Source organism: Ambystoma mexicanum, chromosome 1q (assembly GCF_040938575.1).
Source record: "Ambystoma mexicanum isolate Mex_15411 chromosome 1q, UKY_AmexF1_1, whole genome shotgun sequence".
NCBI classification, from domain to species: domain Eukaryota; kingdom Metazoa; phylum Chordata; class Amphibia; order Caudata; family Ambystomatidae; genus Ambystoma; species Ambystoma mexicanum.
The window spans coordinates 788892608-788907975 of NC_090922.1; the positions used below are offsets into that span (position 1 = coordinate 788892608).

General features: G+C 45.2%; 1 protein-coding gene across 2 annotated transcripts in view; it reads left to right on the forward strand.

The window, feature by feature from the left end:
* The window catches only part of HMCN1 (hemicentin 1), a 1785366-nt gene that overhangs the window by 1743661 nt on the left and 26337 nt on the right, over window positions 1-15368 (forward strand). For both annotated transcript variants that reach the window (XM_069641364.1, XM_069641365.1), the window contains one exon: window positions 12027-12153. In XM_069641364.1, the coding sequence (XP_069497465.1) occupies window positions 12027-12153 (127 nt within the window). The remainder of the gene's footprint in view (window positions 1-12026; window positions 12154-15368) is intronic.

Genomic DNA, 15368 nt, shown 5'->3' on the forward strand with positions numbered 1-15368 from the left:
CTAATGTGGTAAGCAAAAACTAAAATGTAGCACTGCCACTAGCCTACCCTCTAACACCAATGAATGGTGATAAAATCCTGCTAGGGCCAAAACGCGAGACTTAGAAAGCACCCCATTCCGAGGAGCCATATCGGCTATTGAAGGACCATATACTTACAAAGGGAGATAGTTGCAGAGGGACTTCGGCATAAGTCCCTCTGAACACCAAAATAAAGCAGAAAACCTAAACCTCAACGGGGGCAAAAGCAAAAACAGTAGAGGTCCCATGAAATTAGACTGCAGAACACCCTAAAATAAAATTATGCCCTATCAGTAAGGGATGTCCAGACCTGTTACTGCTGTGGGGGGATGGGGAGTGCAGTATGAGGGAAGAGGGGGAACCCCAGTTGTAAAGGTGGTGTCCCATTATTCAGTTACTCCAGACACAAGTCACTGTCATACTGTAGGGTCAGAGAACATTGAATTGAAGGCAATGTAGTATGCAATGCTCATTTTGCAATTTACAATCTTAAAACACAGGTATCAAACCAGAGCCCGCTACATTACAGTACATGCCGTTGTTTCCGAAAACGTATTACAGCATATCTCAATGCTTGCCATGATACCCTTCGTATAGTTAATCAAAGGTTTCAAGGAACTCCCATGGTATTTTAAGGCCAACTCATTAGAAAGCATCAGACCCAAAGAAATCTAATCTCAAACATTTCATAGCAAGTAACTAGGCTGAGGACAATTAAAATTCAGGAAGTGAAACCTGTCTCTGTGGCAAGTATGGGTTCTATTTCCCTGTTACACCTGATGAACAAAGAGGCCCCCCATCGTGTTGGTTCATAGCATATAGTTTCCCCAAACCCTGATTTTCTCTCCACACATTCGATTTGTGCATGCATAGTTCTGAAGTTTCATCCCATTTCAAGTATGTGTGTATGTTTAACATGTGACACTTTTAAGCATGCTCATGATTTTTGTTGGGAAGAGGAGATGTACCACAATGGAAAGCAAAGGAGGACCAGCAATCTAGTCTAGCTTCTTGTGCAATGTTTCAGGCCACCTCCACCCGAAATCTGTTCCATGTGTCCAGCACTTCTATTTTTAACTGGTTCATGGGCACACCACTTCTTCTCAGACACTGCTCCATGCGTCCAACTCACCAGCCAAGAGCTTTTACATGTATCAATGATGTCTACAGAGGATGTTGACTGCATCGACTACTTCTAGTTGAGGTCAGCATTCACCACCTCTTCTGAACAGCTCGTCCCTGCATCCTTTCACTATACTGGGGCTAAACTGTGCAGCTTTACATCTGCTGGCAAGAGGCACTATTCATCTAAAACATCATCTGGTAGGCTATTCCATGCACCCTACACCAATGTGGGATCTCTGTCCAACACAGTGACATTGCTTCGTTTTTCCATGTAACACCCTTGTTATTAGACTTGTGTACATATACAGCATCTCCGTATATACATTCAAACGTCCCCCGAAAGGCTTTTCTATGTATCTGCAGTTCCACTGGTTAACTGAACTTCACTAGTTGACTGGTTAACTGGATTAGCGCGATATGGAGAAGATTATTTATTTATTGTGCCACAGTTTGTTCAAACACCACTTCCAAGCTCTTTGAATGAAAAGGAGAGGTAAGAGATGGGATAACAGCAGCAGGGGGCCGGACAGGATGTATTCTGAGCTTACAACACATTGCTATAAGATTTGGGTCCTTAACTAACCTTAACGTGATTAACATAAGGCCTAACAAAAGGGGACTGTTCAGTTCCTTTCAGAATTTCAAATAGTCCTGTTGCAATCTCGGTGTAACTTTCGCTCTGTTCAAAGATCTTTCTCCCACTAAACCAAGGTCTTACTGGCCTGTTGACCATTGAAGCATGCCTCATGTTCTGCAGTGGGATGTAAACACTGCCCACCATGCTCAAGTACAAGGCGCAGTGGGAGCAATACGCTGTGTGTGTCATTCACAACGTCTTGAAGGCAATCCTTCGCTCTACGGGTAATGGGCAACTAGTGAATGAGCTTAGAGTGCATTCCGTTGGTAGAAGGAAAGCAGATCAAGTGTGGACTTTCCCATGCCTGGAACCATGCAGGCTCTGTGGCATAGCTGTGGCAAAGCTGTAGATCAGGCATGGTCAAGGAGCGGTATCTGCAGTTGAATTGATGCCCATACAATGACATCATGTAAGGAGGCTGCTATGGAGAATACAGCTTCTGACAAACAAAGGCAATGGACCTCATTATAAGTTTGCCGGTCCGGTAACAACGGTACCGGTAAGCTTGCTGGTACTGTTGTTACCGTACCCTCACCCGCGAGCAGAGCATGTCGGATGCACCGGCACCATCCTGAATGGTGCTGGTGCATCAGACCTCCCGATTCCCATTGAGCCCCATGGGACTCAAATGGGAATGGGGGAGCATTTCATTCCGGCGCCCGCAAATGCGCAATTACCGGGTCTGGCAGGGCTCTAATGACCCGGTAATTACCCAGTAAGGGTGCCGGAAGAATTCGCAAGTTTGGTGGCAGCCTGCTGGTTTTATTTAATGAGGCCCACTTCACCTAAATTCACCTTTTCCCTAGTTACAGCTGAGAGCATTGAATCCCTGATCGATTAGTTAAAACACACTACTCATAAATATGATCCCAGCCTACTTGGCCAAGAAGCATGCTCATGCGCTTAGCAAACCTATTCAGTTCCAGCCTCACTTGCGCAAGGTTTTGTTCCCACTGAATTAAATAAATCTTATTTAACTCCACTGCAAAAAAAGCCCACTTTAGATCAGAACCTATTAGCTAATTATCATCGCATTGCGGGTCTCCTGTGGCCGGCAGAAATACCGGAGAAGGTCGTTATCTCCCAATTACAAGGTTTTCTGGAGGAAAATGGCATTCTAGATCCCTATCAATCCGGATTCAGAACAGGCCAAGGGACTGAGACCATGTTACTGCCTGGGATGATCTCCTCAAGACTGCCGACAAAAGTGACATCAGCATACTGGTCATGCTTGACTTGTCGCAGCCTTCAATACTGTGGACTTTAGCATACTCAAAACCAGACTCTCCTCACTGGCGCAGATGTCCGATTTAGCCATTCAATGGTTTACATCTTTGCTGTCCAATCGTGTGCAACAGGTTAGGGCAGGCTCATACCTGTTCGAACTATTTCCCGTTAGTTGTGGAGTCCCGCAGGGTTCATCCTTGTCCCCAATATTGTTTAATTTATACAACCTCCCACTACTCAATATATTTTCTCAATTCAATTTGTGTTTACACTCATACACGGATAACACGCAAACATATGTACGACTAAGACAGCCATTGGAGGCAGTAGAGCGCATATTAAAATGCGCCAAAAAATCAAAATTTGAATGATGGACAATAAAATCCTATTAAATCCCTCTAAGACGGAGATTATTGTCCTGAGTCCTAAAAAGAAACTGACCAACGTGTTTGACTCGGTACCCTGTCCAACCCTGTTCGGGTAGGCTGTCAACTACACACAGACTGTAAAAAATCTTGGGGTTATCTGGCAATCCAGTATGAGTTGCAATTTACAGGTAAATTAGATCATCAAGGCCTGTTATCACCAGATGAAACTTCTAAAGCCTCTACTCCCGCTTATTTCTGAGAAGAACCTACCAATCGTGATGGGATCTCTCACAAACACCAAGCTGGACTATTGTAATGCCCTGCTGGTCGGCATACCAAAATACCAACTTCAGCGGCTTCAGGTAACACAAAAGTTTGCGGTGCAATTGATATTCTCACTACCACTAAAAACATCGATCTCAGAGTTCCGGAGGAGCCTTCACTGGCTTCCAGTGCAGCAGTGAATACAGTTTAAGGTGTTGTGCCTTGTCTTTAAGTGCATTCATGGCCTTGCCCATATTTACCTAACATCTAGAATTGTAAGTCACTGGGACTACTCGTACACTTGTGATCGATGGAGAAAGGCCTGTTGGTTGTTCCCCCTGCCAGAACTACTACCTTGTGTCATGAACCGTCGCCTACGTCCTTTCTGGACTTCGTGGTCCCTGACCCATAGGGAATTCAATACAGTAATCCTTCCAACATGGCTGCCTGATATGGAACGCTGCTTGCCAGTCCTTACGCTCCACGCTCTGCGTTCTACTAAACAGACATGCCCCCGCGGCTCTGCGCGTCTCAACGCTACCGCTTGCTTTAGTTGGACGTGTGTTGCCAGAGTTCGCTCGGGGCTTTCTTCTGTATCCTGTTTCCCGGTTCCTTGAATCCCCCTCTCTTCCTTCCCTTCCTCAAAACTTACCTTCGTACTTCCTGGATTTTCACCCGTGCTCGGGTCACGGTGTTCCGTGTCCCCGAGCTCGGACATTGTTTCTCCTTGGTCTCCGTCCTGGACATCTGAACGTATCCTGGAGTTGGGTTGTCATCCTCATGCTGGAATCCGAAGACCAGCACATGGGTTTATACAAATCCCGGACCGTGCGACAGAAGTCACCAAAGAAGGTCTGAAGCAAACAACAAAAAAAGGTGAGAAGGGGAGAGACTTGTGACGGATTGAGACACCTAAAAAACGATACAGACACAGAGATGGAAGCCGCGGTTCAAGACCTCATGCAAGGCATGCAGGAACTAACCACAGAAGTCCAGAACCTTAAGGCTGATAATGCTGCATTAAAGCAGCTATTCTTGTCACGTGACTCTGCAACTAAGGAAAGCGTGTTATTGGGAGGAATAGTGGAAAAATTTGATGGTTCTTCAAAGACCCTCTGTGCCTTCCTCGATTCATGTTTGGTACACTTCACCTTCAAGCCCTACTACTTTTGCACTCCTCGAGCAAAGGTGGGGTTTATGATCTCACACCTCACTGGTAACGCCTTGACCTGGGCAACCCCCCTAGTCAATTCGGGCGATGCCCTCCTGGATAATTATAAAGGCTTCTTGGAAGCCCTAAACGCCATGTTTGATCGCCCAGAGCAGGTTTACAGCGCTCAAGAATGTTTACTTGAATTTCAACAAGGATCCCAGGATATGCTTACCTATGTGACCCGCTTTAAACAACTTGTGAAGGAAGCTGATTGGTCTGAAGAAGCCAGCTTCACCCTCTTCTGAAGAGGCCTGAATGAAGTAATAAAGGACGAGTTAGCCAGGGTAACTCGCCCAAACTCCTTCCAGGCTCTTATGGACCTTTCCTTGCAAATCGACTTTCTCATCCAGGAAAGAAAAGCGGAAAATAAGAAGTCTAAGTCAACCTTCCAAAAGGCTGCCACCGACCATTCAACCAGACCAGAGCCCACAGCTTCTCCAACCTCGGATTCAGAACCCATGCAACTGGGAGCCTTCCGTGGACCCATTACCCCACAAGAAAGAATGCGCCAGATTCACACTGGCCTATGCATGTATTGCGTCTCCGATAAACATCTCGTGAGAGAATGCCCTATTGCTCCTCCACGGCGTTCGGGAAATGCCAGCTCCCGATCCTAGATGGGGCACAGTTTTGGGAGAGAGATGTCTGCTCCACATCAATTCCTTCCTTGAACTCTCCTGGACAAAATAATCTTGTGATTCTACAGGCATTCCTATCGCCTTCCAAGAAAGAATCTTACCCCATCCTGGCATTAGTGGATTGCGGAGCCATGGGCATATTCATAGATCATGATTGGGTCACTTCTCACAACATTCCACATGAAACTCAAGAGACAATGCAACCTGTAGAAGCTATTGATGGGAGACCCCTGTCTTCAGGTCCCATAACCCTTCAAACTAAAGAGATCCTACTTTCCATAAATCACCATCAAGAGAGGATTCAATTTGACATTATAAGATCGGCCCACTATCCAATGGTTCTAGGCATGCCCTGGTTACAGAAGCATAACACCTACATCAATTGGACGGTAGGCTCCTTGTTTCTTGGTTCTGAACATTGTATGTCCCACTGCTTATCCCTAGATACCTTACCAAGGTCCTCTGACGACTCTCAAGAAACTCATCAAATTCCGGGCACTGTTTCTAACATCATCCGGATTCCCAGGGCCTATCAGGCTTGCACAGATGTATTCTCGACAGCCATTGTTCAAGCTCTTCCACCACACAGACCTGAGTATTGTGCCATCGATACTGAACCGTCAGCAGTAATTCCTTTCGGGAGAATGTTTATTTTGTCAGAACCCGAAAAAAGAGCCCTCCGGGAATACCTGGATACCAACCAGGAAAATTGAACTATACGACCATCCAAGTCCCTGGCGGGTGCTTCTCTATTTTTCATCCCCAAGAAGGATTCCAAGGAGCTTAGACCATGCCTAGATTACCGTGGCCTTAACCAGTGTACTCTCAAGGATCGTTACCCATTGCATCTCATCTCAGACATCCTGGAAGCAGTCAGAGGTGCAGTTGTCTTCACAAAATTAGATATCAGGGGTGCCTACCATCTTATTCGTATAAAGGAAGGTGACAAATGGAAAACAGCCTTTAGAACACCCTTTGGCCACTTTGAATACTTGGTTATGCCCTTTGGACTTGCTAATGCACCAGCGATCTTCCAACGTTTTATGGATCGGGTGTTTTCTGATATGCTGTTCCTCTTCGTCATTGTATATCTGGACGACATTCTGAAATACTCCAAGGACCACCTGAAACATGAAGAGCACATAAATGTTACGCTCACCTGGCTCCCACAGGGGCGTCGATCTGAACTGGACAGCTGCGGTCTCCACCAATGTGACGCGTAGCGCCGAGATGACAGACTGGACTGGCCCACCTAGCTTCGTTTGCTTGGCCCGTAGGAGTATTCTTCTGCAAATGGAGAAAGGGAATTAACCACCCGTGGAGTTGAGTGTTAACCCCCACCCCTGCTGTTCTCCCCACTGATCACCTTTAATGTCCCCTCTTATAGTCTCACCTGATGGTTTGGAAAGATGAGCTCTCCATCCTGCATTGAGCGTAGGGGCGCGTAGATGACCAGTTGCTTCACTGGTTTGAAGGAATTGGTGAGTTCCAGAACAATATTGACTCTGAGATTTCCGGCGAGACGCCGTAAGTATATAGTTCGTAAGAGTTCAAATGTCTGACTTTCACTCTTGTCCGATTCCTTGCAGGTTGCAGCTTGACCCTAGCGAAGAGTTCCTCGTGGCAACCGGTAACATTCAGGTAAGGATTTGTATTATCCAACACAGTTCGATAAAATAATGTCAGTATGTAACCTGTTGCTTTCTCCCTTATTCAGGTGCTGAGAGAAATTATGAAGTCTCAGGGAATAATGTCTCTGGCGGTAAAATTAAGTAAGTCAATTGTGGTGAGAAGGATTCCCCTTGTTTGTCCCTTTGTTTCACCTTGCTGTCCTTTTGTTACCCTTAGGTGCCGGGGTACGGCAAAGATGCGGTGGAGGCTGCGCCGACCCGTGAAGAGGAATAGTACCCCAGGCGGTAGAATCAGGTAAGTCTATGAGGGGGTAACTAATATTGCCTCTGTTTATTCCCTTGGCTCACCTTGCTGTTCTTGTGTTTCCCTTAGGTGCCGGAGTGCGGCGGGAACATGCAGAAGGATGCAGTGGATAGTGAAGATGCTGCGAAGGCCGGTGAGTTCAGCACGGCGCTGCAGCAGGCGAGGCGACGCGCATAAAATAACTTCTTTCTTCCAGCTCGAAGGCGCGGTGGATCGGGAATTCAGGTAAGGATCAAAGGTATTGCTCTTGTTCTAATCTTTTCTCCTTCTTTCTCCCTTTTTCTAGGAGCTCCAGACTCGAGGCGGGCGTGGCAGAAGACTGGATGCAGACTTATAGGCATGGTGAGCGTTACGCTGCTGGATGCAGAATAACGCAAAGCGTGTGCTGCTCTTCGGGCGTGGTTTAAATAGCCTCCAAAGTAGTCCCAGGTAAGTATTCCTCCTCGACCCCACCTGAGTAAAAAAATAGTCCCTAGGTAAAGTAGTCCCTTCCAAGCCACTTTTGGCTTGGAGCTCTTGCAGCATGGTCTGGATCAGGTAAGTTTGCAGCATGGTCTGCATCAGGTAAGTTTTAATCACCAGGACTGACTCTCCATATGAGCCTGGCGCCATAGACGGCAGGACTGCACCCAAATAGCTCCTAGCAGGGGTTGTTGGGCTTGCTTGGAATAACTTGATGCCTGCTTCTGGGGTTGCTGGACTTGATCTGGATCCCTGGGGGTAGGCATCATGACAGTAAAGACAGTCTTAAAACGTCTACGTGAACATAAGCTCCTGGCTAAACCTGCGAAGTGTCTTTTCCATGTATCAGCTGTTCACTATCTTGGATTCGTTCTTAGCCCAAAAGGAATTGGAATGGACCCCTTAAAGGTTGATTCCATTCTATCCTGGCCTGTTCCAACCACTGTAAAACAAATTCAATCCTTCCTAGGGCTTGCTAACTTCTACCAGAAATTTATACCAGCATTTTCTGAGATTGTGCATCCTATTGTTACATTGTTAAAGAAAGATAGCCCCTTTCGGTGGACCTCAGCCCAAGAGTGGGCGTTCCTGCGGTTGAAGTCGGAGTTCACACAAGCTCCCATCCTAGCTCAACCCAACATTGATCGACCTTTTCTTGTCGCCTCCAACTACGCCATTGGGGCAGTCCTGAAACAGGTACTTGGCGACAAGTTAGAACAACCTATCGCCTATCTATCTCGCACCTTGACCCCCAGTGAAACTCATTATTCCATCCTGGAAAAGGAATTGCTAGCCATCCGTCAAGCATTCACTGATTGGCGTCTCTTCTTTTGGGAGCCAAACACCCTGTACAAGTCCGCACGGACCATCAGAATCTTCAAGTCCTGCAATCCCTAGAATGTAGAAACAGTCGTCAAGCCCGTTGGGCCTTCTTTTTTGCCCAATACCAATTTCAAATCCATTATGTCCCTGGAACACATAACATTATAGCCGATGACTTATCCAGACGTCCTGATTATCAACCCCTTGAAGATCGGACCTTTCCTAAGATGTCTCCCCACACAATATTTGTTGCTCAAGCAATTACCCTCCTGGAGGATATTCGAATTCAAACCCAGTCTCTGAACCTTGGAAGGAGTTTAAGAGAAACAATTGATGGATTCTCAAAACAAAGGACGGATACCTATTCAGGGATAACCGCTTGTTCATTCCCACTCCTGGACTGAGACAAAAGATCACAAGCCTATGCCATGATACTTTCCATTCAGGACATCGTGGCATCACCAACACTCTCCATCTAATACAAAGACAGTTTTGGTGGCCAAAGATGAAGGATGATATCAAGATCCATATCCAGACATGTGCAGTCTGCAATCAGAACAAACATGATAACTAAAGACCAGCAGGTCTCCTGCTCCAACCAGCAATACCAACTAGACCTTGGGAAATCATTGCCATGGATTTTATCGTGGAACTACCCTCTTCCAGGGGCTACACAACTATAATGGTTACCATTGATTTGTTCACTCATATGGCTCAATTTACACCTTTATACAAACTGCCATCCTCATCTGAACTTGCTGGAATTTTCCTGGAACACATATTCCGGCTTCATGGGCTACCTTCCAAGATCATTTCTGACGAGGACCCCAGTACATATACCAGTTCTGGAAACAGTTATGTCGTATACTGGGAATCCAACATGCCTTATCTTCGGGTTATCACCCACAGACCAATGGAGCCACTGAACGAGTAAACCAAACCCTGGAACAGTATCTTTGTTGCTTTGCCACCAAGGTCCGGGGTGATTGGTCACTCTTAATACCTGTGGCCGAATTCGCATACAACAATTCTGATCATTCAGCTATCAAAACCAGTCCTTTCTTCTGTAGTCAAGGATTTCATCCTTCAGTCTTACCATCCATTCTTCCACACCCTACCCCAGTTCCTGCGGTTGATTCCTGGATTGAAACACTAATTAATGTGCACAAAGAAGCAAAGGAAAATCTAGAAAATGCCCAAAGAGACGTCAAACATTATGCTGACTCCAACAGAAGACCTGGGCCATCTTATTCAGTAGGCGATAAAGTCTGGTTATCCTCGAAACTCCTTCCCTGTCACCTACGACCAAATAAATTGGCTCCCAGGTATTACGGGCCTTTTTCTATAAAAGAAATCGTCAATCCAGTGGCCTTTCGACTCTGACTTCCAGAATCATGGAATAAATTGGCTCCCAGGTATTACGGGCCCTTTTCTATAAAAGAAATCGTCAATCCAGTGGCCTTTCGACTCTGACTACCAGAATCATGGAAAAGGATCCATCCAGTCTTCCACACCTCTCTGTTAAAACCATATGTTCAGCCCTCTCGGACTGCTCCAAGATCTACCCCAGTGATTGTCAATGACCAACTTGAATATAAGGTCTCCAGAATCTGTGACTCTAGGTACCTACGTGGTCAATTACAATATTTGGTCGAGTGGAAGGGTTATCCTCCCAGTGAGCGCACTTGGGAACCTGTGTCAAACATGAATGCCCCCAGGCTGATTCGAAGATACCATCTTATCCATCCAGGCAAACCCAGAGGACCAAGGCTTCAGAGGAGGCATACTGTCATGAACCGTCGCCTACGTCCTTTCTGGACTTTGTGGTCCCTGACCCATAGGGGATTGAATACAGTAATCCTTCCAACATGGCCGCCTGATACGGAACGCTGCTTGCCAGTCCTGGATTTTCGCCCACGCTTGGGTCACGGAGTTCCGTGTCCCCGAGCTCGGACATTGTTTCTTCCTGGTCTCCGTCCTGGACATCTGAACGTATCCTGGAGTTGGGTTGTCATCCTCACCCTGGAATCTGAAGACCAGCACACAGGTTTATACAAATCCCGGACCATGCAAAAGAAGTCACCAAAGAAGGTCTCAAGCAAACAACAAAAACAGGTGAGAATGGGTGAGACTTGTGACACCTGGGGCGACAGATGTTTCTCCGTTGCAGGCCCTCGAGCCTGGGACGCCCTACCTTTACATCTACGGCAAATACACTCTTTAACATATTTGTTAGCACAGTTCTCTGGGTCATAGCTCATTAGATATCCATCGGCGTCTAGATGCAGTTTGCTGCCAGGATCTCTGGTGGGATATGCTCGTTACAAATTCAAAAATCAAATCAAAATGTAAATTTGATAGAGTCTCCGATTTACTTAAATTGAGTCATGGGGGGTGTTAGGCTTGCAGACCACTTGCACATGTTTTCTAATGGATAAAAGGGGAGAACCTGGAACACAAGCCTTCTGTCTCAGGTAGGCTCCAGGGTGAGAAGAAAGAACAGATAAAATAGCTACTAGACCAAATCTGTACTGCCTCATTCTTTCTCAAGGTCAATCAAAATGGCTATGTGAGATGTGTTAGAGAATTAAAGTAACTGCAAATGTTGTTAAGATGTAATTTGACTGGACCAGGTAAAAACGGTTTTCTTGACAAATATGTGTTCTATGTATTTAGGGGGGCTCTCACTGCAAAATAAGGGTTTGTTGCAGATCCGCTATACTTATTAATGAGTCACAAAGGTTTGGCAATGGAGATGGTACAAAATCCATATTTTACCTGTGAATAATCAGTTAAAGTAACAGTGGTCTGCAATTAAAGTAAAGTCAACCATGCTCATAGGATGGTAAGAGTTGGGGAGGGCCAGGAATAATTGGTTCAATGATTATTCTCTCCACATGATGCGCTCTCTGTTAAAATGTGGGGCTTGTGGGAATTTGGCGATCTGTTTCAGCCCTCTATTTGAATGTTTGCCTTTCGTGTTGACAGGATGTACTTTTATCACTGGTGGCAATTTGTATGCCAGAAAGCTTAATTATACTGGATGGCTAGCAATTAAACACATTACTCACACCTAGTTTGTGTAGATAATCTTTATATCATGTTTTTCATTTAAAAGATAAATGCCAAACTGGGTAAAAAGTTGTTTTGGCTGAATTCCTGAGTCCCTCAACCTCAGGTTCTCATGAGCTGTAGCTAGTGATACTTTGCTTCAGATCAAACAAGATGTTGTCATGGTTGCCCTTCAGTAGGAAATGCTTTAATTTTTGGAACAGGTCAGTGTTCAGTTATAACATGTTCATGTTTTATATGTTAGATATTGATGAGTGCCTCGAGCAGAACATTCAGTGTGGGGTGAATCGCATGTGCTTCAACATGAGAGGAAGCTACCAGTGCATCGACACACCATGCCCACCCAACTATCAGCGGGATCCACACTCAGGGTAAGTTTCCATTCACTGACAGACACTCGGACACGAACATGAATATGAATCCTGCAATCCTGCTCCATGCCACAAAGGTAACCTTCCCCAGTGCCTCGCTCTTTTTGTCAACAGTACTTTGCATTTCAGGATTTGTGGACTCTTTTTTGCGGTAATGGGAATTGGTCTACAAGTGACCTCAAGTAGAGTGCTGCTAGCTAAAATGCAGGACTAGTTGAGGTGCCCTCAAAGGCATGGGGCTATCTGGCAGCTTTGAATGGATATTTCCTATTGAAGCTCCTTCTTATGTCCCGCTTTGGCGTGAGCTGAGAGGCAGCCATCCAGAAAAAGGAGTGGTGCGTGTCTGATGTAGCCAAATGGTAACTATCAACATCTCCCACAGGCAGGTGCCACGCACCGTGTTTCCCACAGATTGGGATTGCACAAGAGGTTGAAACTGAAGGCTCAAGCAGCACCATTGGTGCAAAGGCAGAAACACGCTCCTGCACCCTAAACTGCCTCAGCACAAGGCTGCTCTGACATTTATTACTGTATTTTGATGCAAGACACCAACAAATGCAGCTACAGTGATTTAGATCATGAGTCATGACTTCTAGGTTTGGCTTCCTTCTGTAATTAAATCATGTACTGGAAAAGCTTTCAAAGAGATATCAAGATTTGAACATTATCTGTCACGTATTCTGACCATTTCAATGGTCTGCCATTAGAAGAAATCCTAGGAGCACTGTACTAGGAAAGTGCATGCTCAACCAGCCTTGCTCATAGAGCTAATAAATAAATAATAAACACCGTCCGTCTTCAGGGCAGACTAAATGTGTCCACAACTCAGTGTATTCTGTGTGACTGTCCAACAAGCAATTGCTGCTCGATTAGACACATGTGGTGTGTTACTCAACTGCAGAACTGAGCCGACACTTTCTTTTGTTGACGCACTCTCTTGCTTTGAAATACTTACCAGAATGTATGTCTTTCCTCTTGCTTTGGGTTTTTGTCATTCTGTGACAGACCTGCCCACCAGCCATGAGTCACCCTTCTGGGCCAAAGCTTCCAGCCCTTTAGTAGGCACTTGGTTCTCTCTCTGGGTATCTGACTTCAGCCGGATTATGAGGTACAGCCCTCGGTAAGCTTACTGCACTCAGTTCTCCGTTGGTCCTGTTCTCAGCCAGAGTAAGAGATATAGCCATCTACGTGCCTGCAGCTTTACTGATTCCTCTTAATCTGGTCTCTGTCAGGCTCTGATATATAACCCTCCGTGGGCTGAAAGCCCTCTCTGCTCCTAGCACCTTCTTTGCTCCTCCTGCCTCCAGGATGGTAGTCCAGACATGGGGCTCGAAAATTTAGAGGAGCAGAGAGCTGCTTAGCTCCTGTTTGTAGCCTAGAAGAGCCTGCCCTCGCCAAAATGGAAGATCTTCTTTTCATCTCTTTTTGGTCTTCTCATTAGTGGTAAACAGTGGTGTTGGAATATTCAATACTAAATGAAGACTAAAAGACTAGAAAGAAGTATTTGTTTAGTATTCTGTTAGTAATCAACTAGTTTTCAGCACGCTTGAATAGTCTTCATATAGTATTCTGCTTAAAAAGAATACTATGAAATACTAAAAAAGACTAGTTATTGAATACTATAAAAAGACAAGTGAAACACTAAATGTAGTATTCAACTTTGGTAAGGATCACTGGTTGATGCCTACTACCCAGGAGCTGCCTTTAGCTCCTGCTCATTCAATCTTTATTTCGACTCCTGCAAACTGTGCCATTACCTGTGTATCGCTGGGTATTTTTATGGCTCCTCTGATTATGGTGACTAACCCCTAAAGCTCCTGCTTTGTGCCCTTCCTCTCTCGCTCACTGCATTTTTCTATTGGCCCATCATGTTCGCAGGTGGACCCATTTTCCATGTAGGTTGGTCGGCTGTTGGTAGTCCTTTCCTCCCACTATAGGGATTGGTTACAAAGGTCCCCCTTCTGGCATTGATTGAGGGTTTAAAACCCTGGTATTCCATTTTGTAAAGTAGGCGCCTGATCCTCAGCAAGATTACGCAGTGCCGCGATAGGTCCCTTCTGTATCACATCCATGCGCTAATCCACTAAACAAGCGCAACAGATATAATGCCTTCATGAGGTGGGGGATGAAAAAGCATGAGGCTTACGTGAGAAGGGCAGAGACCCTAAGCAAGTTTTGCTCCCTGTCTTCTTTCGAGTGCCATGCAGTGTTGGGCGGGTATTCGTGTGGTGAATGGAGCTGGCTCTATAAATGGGAAGTGATTCTGCCCTGGTGGCTATCTTTGACAAAGAGAATGGAGGGGCTAGTGACTTTCAGAGGGTTGTCCTATTTAAGACTGATTCTGCATGGAATACAAAGGGACGCCTTGACAATCCTTGACAATAGATGGGAATTAAAGGGTACATGGCATGGACTTCTGGTTTCATAATGCACAAGAGTTTAGGATGTCACGAGAGACTATGTATACCACTTCCAGGTAGCTCTTCGCCTAGCTTGTGGACATCTTCCGGGATATTAATTTAGTCTAATGCCTCCTTTATCAGGTCGCAGCGCCGGATCTCCTGCAGGAGCAGACGAACAGCCCACCTAATCCCTCAAACCAGTATATCCAACAATCAAGTGAACAATTATTCAATTGACCAGAGTGGGGGAAAATGGGAATTGGAGAACATAACAAACGGTCAGGAAAACACTTGAGTCCTCAACTGGTTGGCACCTTGGAACTCTGGATACCTGCAAATGACACAGCAAATATTAAATTCTAAATTGAAAACTCACTATCATCTTCAATATGTACTTTCCCAGAACCCTTTGTTACCTGACAGTCTCTGTTTCTTTACTTAGAGACTCTTGAAATAATTAATCTTTATATTTTCACTTGCTTTTCTCAGCTGAATTCTTAATAACCTTAATCTCCTCATTTACTAAATGGGTAACTCTGTGGTAACTCTGTGGAGTGCTGAATCTTCAGTATTAAACATGTAAACTTTTATTGAATGCTTTTGAATTCTTGCTGAGGATCACAAATTGATATTTATCAAATTAATTGATCTTTTCTGTTAAATTCTAAATTGTTTTTTATTTACAGAGTTCACTTGTAGTCCTTTTATTTCAGTATTGGTTGGAATTGCAGATATATAATTCACTGCACTTTTATTTTGATAACACTGCTGAATTATTGCTGAGCTCGCGCGCACACGCTACCTGATGTCGTA